A 9,476-nucleotide genomic window follows, 5' to 3' on the forward strand; every position below is an offset into this window, starting at 1 on the left:
GCCCCACATGGGGCCAGAAGTCCCAGGAATCTGGTACTGAAGGGTCGGCACCTGGCGAGGATTGAAAGGAAAAGGGCCGTCAACCCTCATGCTTCAGGGCACAGGCCGATCCCCAGCTCGGGGTCAGGAGGAATTCACCTGCGGTATAGTATTGGACATCTCTCTCTCTCTCTCTCTCTCTCCAGTGTCTGGTGCTGATGCCAGAACATACAGGGTGCTGGATCTCTTCTGGCCTGATAAGCTTTGATAAGCGCGGGGCCGCCTGGGCCTCATCAGCTACTATCAGTATTACGGTAACATTGGGCATCCCAGCCGTGGCCCAGGACCCCATTGCGCTAGATGCTGTACAAAACACAGCACAAAGAGACAGTCCCGCCCCCCAAGAGATAAACCGCCCCGCTGGGATCCCCCCGGCCCCCCCCCCCCCCCCCCCCAGGGTCCCACTTCCCTCCCCTCCTAGGCGCTCACCCAGATCTGCAGCTTGACCCTCTTCTCGTTCCTATAGACTGTCTTGACCTTGAAGTCGATGCCCACGGTGCTGACGAAGGCCGAGGTGAAGGAGTCGTCGGCGTAGCGGAACAGGAAGGACGTCTTCCCCACGCTGCTGTTCCCGATGATCAACAGCTTGAACATGTAGTCGAAGTTCTGGTCGGCGGCATCTTTCTGGGCCTGCCGGGTGTCGTTGGCGGAGGCCATCTGGGGGGCAGAGAGGGGGCGTCAGCATCAGCAAGGCAGAGGGGTTCTACTCCCAGGTCCGGGTGGGGGTCTAGTGGTTGGGGCAGGCTGGGAGCCAGGACTCCTGGGTTCTCTCCTGGCTCTGGGAGGGGAGTGGGGGCTAGTGGTTAGAGTCGGGGGGGCTGGGAGCCAGGACTGCTGGGTCTCATTCCCAGCTTTGCCAAGGACTTTACTCTGTGTCTTTGAACAAGCCATTCTGCCTTGCTTTCCAGCAAAGAAAAGCCCCACAAGCATTCCTCTCCCAGGCCGGCTGGACATGCAGCGTTTGTGAGGTTTCCAAAAGCGAGGATGTGACCCCGATTATGGGTGTCTGAGGGGATCCCAGTTCCTTCTCCTTTGGAGAGCCCTTTCTGGGAGCAGCCAATCCCCGGCGATCGGCAGAGATCCCAGCCCAGAAGAGTCATTTACCACCAGTAACACACAGATCATCAGCGGATCTTTGGAGGAGTAGATTGTCAAGCCCTTGGGGCGGGGCCAGTCTCTCTATTCTGGGTTTGTACAACGCCGAGGGCAACGGGGTCCTGGCCTCTGACCGAGGCGCTACCATAATACACCTAATAAATAACGACTCCCAGGTTCTAGTCCCAGCTCAGACCTGCTGAGTGACCTTGGGCAAGTCACTTCCCTCCTCCGTGCCTCAGTTTCCCCTCACACCCGTTGTCTCATATGTCGAGTGCTCTCGCGACGCAAATAAGAGCCCCAGCCATGGCCCAGGACCCCCACTGTGCCAGGTGCTGTACGTTATTTATTAGGTGTTTTGCAGTAGCACCCAAGAACCCCAGCCATGGTCCAGGACCCCATTGTGCCAGGCGCTGTACATTGTTTATTAGGTGTATTACGGTAGCACCCAAGAGCCCCAGTGTCTCAGGTCCTGCACAAAGACATAAGAGGCTAATTAGCTCGCTATGGGGTTGTATTCCTGTAGCAACGAGCACAATAGGACCCTGACCTTGCTTGGCGGCTTCTAAGCCCTACTGTAGAAGGATGCGAATGCAGCTCTCCCAAGCTAGCACCAGCGCCGTATTATTGCCTAGGCCGACAAGGCCTAGGCCTAGGGCGGCAAATTTGCAGGGGCGGAAGCTCCCCTCCCCTCCGCGCCCCGCCCCCCTGCTCCAGCTCACCTCCGCCTCCTCTGCAAGCGCGCCGCCGCGTCCTGTTTCTCTCCCCTCCCAGCGCTTGCGCCGCGAAACAGCTGTTTCGCGGGGCAGGGGGGGAGGAGGGGGAACGCCGCGCGCTGGGGGAAGAGGCGGGGCAGGGGATTTGGGGAAGGGATCCAATAGGGGAAGGGAGGGGGCGGAGTTGGGGCGGGGACTTTGGGGAGGGGGTTGGAATGGGGGCGGGAAAAGGGCAGAGTCGGGGCGGGGCCAGGGCGGCAATTATTTCCCGGCCTAGGGGCGGCAAAATTATTAATCCGCCACTGGCTAGCACCCTAACCACTGAGCCGTCCTGCCTCCCATTGCAGCGACCTTGTCCGAGCTCTGGCCTAGCCCAGGCCGGAGAATTTCACCCAGCTGCTCGGGGACTTGCTCAGGTGCTCGTTTCCTGTTGCTCCCTGCGTGCCCTTCTCCTCCGGCAGAGACAATGCTTCTGTACCGGGCAGGATTGGGCTGGGCTGGGTCACACCTGACCGGGGCGGGGCGTGCGTAGGAGGCTAAGCTCAAACACGGCTGTTTGCTAACTGGGAAGTGGCAGGAACTGGGGCTTTTGCTTCTCACCCCTACTTCAAACCAAAACCAAAACCCAAACCTGTTTACCTAGAGGGAGAAGGGAAGAAATCCACTCCCAGAGGCTCTGAGAGAAGAATGGCGGGCGTGGGGTGAAGGTACTGGGCTGCAGGAGATCTGGGGTCGAATCCTGCTTCTGCCACTGGGTGAGACCAGGGGCGAGTTGCTGGTATTTTTCAGAGCTGGCCAAGGTGGGGGCTGAGTGGGGCCGGTTGAATATTATCCACCCAAGCTGTTTTCTGAGGGGAAATGGAGTTTTTCGACTAAATGACATCTGTCCAGAAAAGCCTCTGCTTCCTGCAGAAAAACTGGATTTTTCCACCGCAAACCAGAAGGCCCGAAGGCCAAGAGACGTCTGTTGACAAACGCCGTCGCGGTGCCTCAGGGGAGCTGTAGTGCAGATGCCTCCTGCCCCAGTTCTACCCCGGGGCCCAGGTCATCACTTGGACGACGTCGCCCATGATGCACCAGGACCGGGCACTCCCATGATGCATCACCTCTGCTCGCTAGGAGGGTTACCGGGCTGCTTCATGGGAGTTGTAATCCTCTGACGACCAGGCAATGGAGTTAAGTTCACGGCTCCCACAGCAGACGTGTGTTCAGCCCCCAGCATGCGCTGGGGGGCCCGATCCCAGCTGGGGGCCCGATCCTGGGGGGGCTCCGCGCAGCCCCCACGCTCAGTTAGGGTCTCTCAGTGCTACCGCAATGCCCGTCCCTGCTTAGGATTCTCATTCGGCCGCAGCGCTCTGGCGGTGGCCTCACCCGACGCACAGAGGGAAGCGAAATGCCCCAGGCCTGCCAGAGCTTGCAGACGGGGTTAAAAGCTGCCAGGCGGGACCCAGCAGGACTGGCTTTGTAACGGCTCTTGCCAGGGTTGAGTGAGTCACGCTCCCCACCCCCACCCCAGCAGGCTAGAACAGCTGCCTCTTCGCCAGGGCCTCCAACCCAACCAGCCCGACCAGTTCGGATCCCTGCGGCTCCGGGCCAGGCAAGCGAAGTGACCGCTCCGGTTCCCCAGCCTGTGCTCACAGCCACTGGGCTCTGCCCTCCGAGAGCTGCCGCATGGTGTCGTGGAGAGGACACCAGGCTGAGGCCCAGGGCAGCTGGGCTCTATTCCCAGCTCTGCCAAGGACCTGGGGCGAGGCACGTCCCCTTTTCGTGCCTCAGTTTCCCCTCTTGTCCTTTCCTTGTTTAGACAGCGAACTCTTTGGGACAAGGACTGTCTGGCTAAGTGTCTGTGCAGCACCTGGCACCAGGGGTGCTGATTTCGGTCAGGGTCTATATAGTGCCCAGGACAATAATTTGCCCTTGAAGCTGGGATCCGACTCTCTTCATTTCATATGAAAAAACCCCAGTGTATCCTCCCTAAACCAGGGCCACCCAGAGGGGGGGCAAGTGGGGCAATTTGCTCCAGGCCCCGGGCCCCGCAGGGGCCCCCATGAGAATATAGTATTCTATAGTATTGCAAGTGGTTTGAGCATTGGCCTGCTAAACCCAGGGTTGTGAGTTCAATCCTTGAGGGGGCCATTTAGGGATCTGGGGCAAAAATCTGTCTGGGGATTGGTCCTGCTTTGAGCAGCGGGTTGAACTAGATGATCTCCTGAGGTCCCTTCCAACCCTGATATTCTATGATCTCAACTTTTTTTTTATGGAAGGGGCCCCCGAAATTGCTTTGCCCCAGGCCCCCTGAATCCTCTGGGCGGCCCTGCCCTAAACGTACAGCCCTCACTCTCCCAGGGCAGAGCGAATTGGCTGAGAATTCACAAGGAAATTGATTAACTAATTTAGGAGCTAGAATTAATCTAAAACTGGGTCCTCAGTGATCTTAACCCCTGGATAACGCAGAGCCCTCAAACTTTCCCTCCTGGGACCTTGTGCCCAGGCTGTACCTGAAGCAATTAGGTTGCAATTAAGCAACGTTGTTAATCGTTGCACGTAATAACGCTCATCATAACAGGCTCAGCGGGGCCGTTATGACGTCAGAGGTCGCTTAACCAATCCCCGCCCTTCTTCCACCGCTAATTTGCATGCCACAGTGTCACGGGTTGGAGGGAGATTGGCGGCAAGAGTTCTCATTGGTAGATTGCTTGCCCAATCACTGCCGTTTAAAGACCCTGGCTTCATGCTAGTGGGGCATCATGGGACAGTTGTCTCCATCCTGCTGTGCGTGGAGGCAATGCTGCCGGGGAAACTGAGGCAGGGGGCGCCCTGAGATCATAGAGCCACTGGGACTCACCACCGAACTCTTTCCATCTGGAGCGATGAAATATCCCACAGTAGCGCTCTCCTCGGGATTGTGTCGGGGGTGGGAGCTGGCATGGAAGGGTGGAGGGAGGGGGGATGCAGGAGGGAGTGGAGGGGTATCGGGTGGATGGGCAGGGCAGATGGGGACTGGCATGGAGCAGCCCACGGAGGGGTATGCGCTGGATGGGCACTGGCACGCAGCAGTGCAAGGGAGGGACGGCATTGCTTAGGGGCTGGCAGGCAGCAGTGACTGGCGGGGTGGCATTGCCAGGAGCTGGCACGCAGCCATCCCGCGCCAAGGCATGGGCACGGCCAGGGCAGACGCAAGCCAGGAATCTTGTGCCGACGACCCGAGCAAACCGGCCTCGGTGCAGGGCCCTGACTCACAGCCTGGGCTCTCTGCCCTGCCGGGTGGAGACTCTGGGGCAAGAACTAACAGGGAGGGGATCGGGGGGGGGGGGGCACTCAGCCCTAGGAGAGCTGCACAGTCCCTCTCTCCCCCCCCACCCGGTCTCACATCAGGCCATGCAGCCTCTAGGCCAGACCCCCAGCTGGTGTAGACCTGCGTTGCGCCACTGGAGTCAGCACAGCTGGGTCCGTTTACACCAGCCGGGATCTGGCCCTTTATAAATGTTGATTTTGCAAAGCGAAGGGCTTGTTTATTTACGGCTCTAATAGGGGCCACTCCCTGCAATTTACAGCCAGAGGGAGCCCAGGCAGAGCGAAGACAAACTGCTGGGGCCAGCTGCCCCACTGGCATAACCTGGCATCAGCCGGTGACTCCAGGGGAAGGGGCCGATTCCCCTTTAAGGCCCTGCACGGCCGATCCTTGCCTGAAGTACCACCTCTTACGCATGATTGAGTCACCCGGCGGAGCTGGCCAGCCTCGGTCCAACGCACCGTTGTGCATGGCGCAGATTCTCTGCAATGATCTGCAAGGCCGCCCCACGATCCTGCTTCCCGCTCGCCTCGCACTATTAGGTGTATTACGGTAACAGCGAGACACACCCTGCCCCCAGACAGAGATCAAGGGCCCTATCGGCATGGACTCAGAGAAGCAGCCCCTGGGAGGGGGCAGGATCCCTGTATGAACAGCCCCAACGCACCACCCCAGAGGCGGCTGCATCTCCGTACCAGGTGAGGGACCCCTCTGCCACCACAGAAGGGGTGGAGGGCAATGGCAGATGTTTATACAGGGATCCTTCACCCGGCGACGAGATGCAGCCACTTCTGGGGTGAGGCACGGGGGCTGCTTCACCCAGAGTCCCTGCGCAAAGGGGTGATTCTAGCAGGGGCTTTTCCCCTCCCCCTCTGCACAGCCTAGAGGGGCCAGAACATGACTGAGGATAGGAGAGAGCAGCTTGAAGGGGTTAAAGTGGCAGGGCCCGGGATGCTGGGGGCAACAGAACATGGCAGGGCAGCTCTGGGGTGGGCACAGCGGCTGGGAAATGAAGCCCAGGCCAGACAAGCTGAAAACCCAAAAAACCAACCAACCAAAACCCGGCCGCGGAGACACAACGCAGACGGGAAGGGGCTGGGGGCGATCACAGCTCGAATTAGCCACCTGCCGCCAGGGGCAGGGTTGTCATGACAGCTGGTAGTAAGAGGGTGTGACTGGAAGGTGCCATGTAGGGCCGAAGAGCTTAGCCATGCCTTGCTGATGATAGATGAGGATCTCACCTGGTGCTGAAATGCAGCTGCCTCTGGGGTGGGGTGTGGCAGCTGTTTATATAGGGATCCCTCACCTAGAGCCACCATGCAGCCGCCTTAGGGTAGGGCACAGTGGCTGTTTATACAGGGATGCCTCACCCTGCACTGAGATGCAGCTGCCTCTGGGGTGGGGCGCAGCAGCTGTTTAGACAGGGATCCTACACCCAGGACTGAGTGACTGGGTCTGGGGTGTGGTGTGGGGCACAGCGACTGTTTATCCAGGGTTCCTTCAGCTGGAGCTGAGATGCAGCAGCCTCTGGGGTGGAGCACGGCGGCTGTTTCACAACGCACAGCAACACCGCACAAGAAGCGAGGATACCGTATCCAATCGAAGCGCTGTGTGCATGGGGGGGGGGGGCTTTTAAGGGGGGCCCCGGCGGCTGGAGTTCACGGGGGGGCGGAGATCCCAGCAAGACCTAGGCTCCTGCCTGCGGAGAGGTGAGCCTGACCGGAGGGGAAGGCTGGAGGGACACGTGGCAGAGTCTTCAAGGCAGGAGATGTTTTAACTCTGGGGGGGTCTATCCAGGCCCTGATGGATTCTCACCCCCCATCCCCATCCCTTCCTCCCCCATGGATTTTCAGGGGGCTCCAGGGGCCCCCCACTCTGGGAAGGAGGCACTTGCTAGGCACCAGACATTTGCGGATCAGCCCAGACCAATACACCGACCAATGCCCGTGATTATCCCCCATCAGCTCAGCTCCCCTCTGTGGAGACACGCCAGAGACTAGAACTGGCCCTGGGCCACAAACCGACAAGAGCCTCCCAGCTCGGGGGAGCCCTGGGGGGGTTTAGCCTCCGACACAGACCCTCTTTAGCATCCGTTCCGCTGTTGCCACCAAGGAAACACTCGGCCCGTTTCCTAGCCAGACACACAGCACCAGCGAGAGAAGGCCTCGGACGTACACTCCTTGCAGCATCTGGGTGACCAGACAGCAAGTGTGAAAAATCAGGACGGGGGTGGGGGGTAATAGGAGCCTATATAAGAAAAAGACCCAAAGATCGGGGCATCTGGTCACCCTACCTCAGGATCTCAGCTCCCTGCGTCGCTACCCACGATGCTACCCCGAGCGTAGGCATGATTTGCACCCAGGAAGCAGCAGCTACCTACCCCTGTGACCCCTCCGCTGCCCCAGTGCCTCTCTGGGGCTGCTGGCTCCTTCCCCGGGATCTCGGCTTTCACTGATAGGAACAAGCCCCTGGCCAGCTGCACTGGGGGGATGGGGGGGGACCTCAGAAAGGGGAATCCCTCGCAGGGGCGAGTCTGGCAGGAGCGCGCACGGGGTGCGAAGGGCGCCGCTGGCTCGGATGCCCCTGCGATGGCTGGCTGACGGCCGCCATCAGTAACGTCCCTCCTGTGAGAACGGGGGCTGGGAGGTGCACGGAGGCAGGATGGCCCAGTAGTTAGTGCACTAGCCTGTCTTGGGAAAGCCGAGGTCACTTCCCTGCTCTGTCACAGACGGCCGGGGTGACCTTGGGCAAGTCACCGCTCTGTGCCTCAGTTTCCCCATCTGGAACATGAGGACAGTAGCGCTGCCCTGCCTCACAGAGCGGGCTGGGAAGATACATACAGTAAAGATTGGGAGGCGCCCAGATACCGCAGTGATGGGGGCCAGGTAATCACCTTGACTAGCTAGACCTGTGCAAGCCACGGTTCACATTGGTGCCACACGGGGATGGAGTTTGGGAGGGGCCACCCCTTAATTTCCCCCCCCCCCAATCAAAGAACTGAGCCCATGGGCCACGCTGCTCCCCCACCCCACCCCGAACGGATCATGGCCCCAGAGACCCAGCGGGCAACAGGATCGAACCCGGAACCACAGCGTCATCCACTGTGGGTGACGGCTCATGTGGGCGGGACTTAGTTTGTGGGCGGGGCATGGAAAGGCCCCTTCCTCCAGTCTGACACTGGTGGAAGTGGGCATCTGGCTGCAGGTGCAGATACCACCCAGCTGTGAGGGCGGCCGTGATCTGTGCCCCGTCACCATGAGGGGCAGGCAGCTACCCCGCCGGGAGAAATCCCCGGCAAGGGAAGGCCTCAATTCTGCGAGAGATTGGAGCCGCCCTGCCAGGCCACTGCCTGGCCATTATCAACATCCTGTCCCCGCCCCTTTCCTTCTCCAAATGGCTCCTGTTTCGTGACAGGGAATCCCCGCCCCCGCCCCTACGAGTGAACGGTGCACGTGGACCATGCGTTCCCTGGGGCTCTACGCTCCCTTTGCCAGTATTCTGGGCCCTGCCCCTGGTGTCAGTGAGAGCAGCCTCAGGGCTGCTCTAGTGCTGCTCCGCCCCTGGGAAGCGGAGAACAGCGTAGGGCATGATGGCCATGCCCCCGTCGGCCCCCTACCCCAGAAGCAGGGTCGGTGCAGGGTCCTTAGGGGTCAGAGACACCCCTCCTGCAATGGGGGAGGGGAAGGGGGAATCTGAGCGTAGAACCAGACCCCATCGCTTTCCACTTGCCACAGAGGCCGTGGGTGAACGAGAACCCAGCCAGGCCCACAGATCCAGGCTGGTCACCCAGAGATCCTCAGACCCAATGTGAAATGCCCTGGAGACACACAGCCGCCCCTGAGGTGTACCCAGGAACTGGGGGTGCCCCTGGCTCGGGGAACCTCCTGAATCAAGTCTCGGGAGAGCAGCCATTCCCCTCTGGTTCCCCTGCCGCTGATCCCTGACTGGAAAGCAGGCGACTGTTTCCTGCCAGCCGCCGAGCTGTCACCCCGGCTGCTTTCTTGCTAGCTTCCTGCAGTCTTATCAATCGAAACTGACTTGGCAAAGTCCCGGCGACTCACCCAGGCATCTTCCGAATCAGAATTCGGTTCAGTGCCTCCCCCTCCCCACAGCACCCGCTCAGGGCCAGGAGTTTCCACAAGCGCTCAGCGGTGGGTGGAACGGCCCCAGGAACAGCGGAGTGACCCCAATTTACGCCCACGGAGGATCTAGCCCGTTATCATTTCTCTGACAGGAGCACCTGGAAGTCTCAACGGAGATCGGGGCCCTCTCATGCCAGAAGGAGAAGCTGCCCAGACCCCGACCGGGATCGGGGCCCCCCCGTCCTGCCGGGC

The 9,476-nt window shown here is 60.2% G+C and overlaps 1 protein-coding gene across 1 annotated transcript in view; it reads right to left on the reverse strand.

Annotated features, from left to right (window-relative positions):
- The window catches only part of RAB3D (RAB3D, member RAS oncogene family), a 19,977-nt gene that overhangs the window by 9,997 nt on the left and 504 nt on the right, over nt 1-9,476 (reverse strand). The window contains exon 2 of the mRNA XM_024215236.3: nt 469-696. Coding sequence (XP_024071004.1) covers nt 469-696 — 228 coding nt within the window. The remainder of the gene's footprint in view (nt 1-468; nt 697-9,476) is intronic.

The sequence above is a fragment of the Terrapene carolina genome, unplaced genomic scaffold (assembly GCF_002925995.2).
Source record: "Terrapene carolina triunguis isolate 2854851 unplaced genomic scaffold, T_m_triunguis-2.0 Scaffold833, whole genome shotgun sequence".
Classification (NCBI taxonomy): Eukaryota; Metazoa; Chordata; order Testudines; family Emydidae; genus Terrapene; species Terrapene triunguis.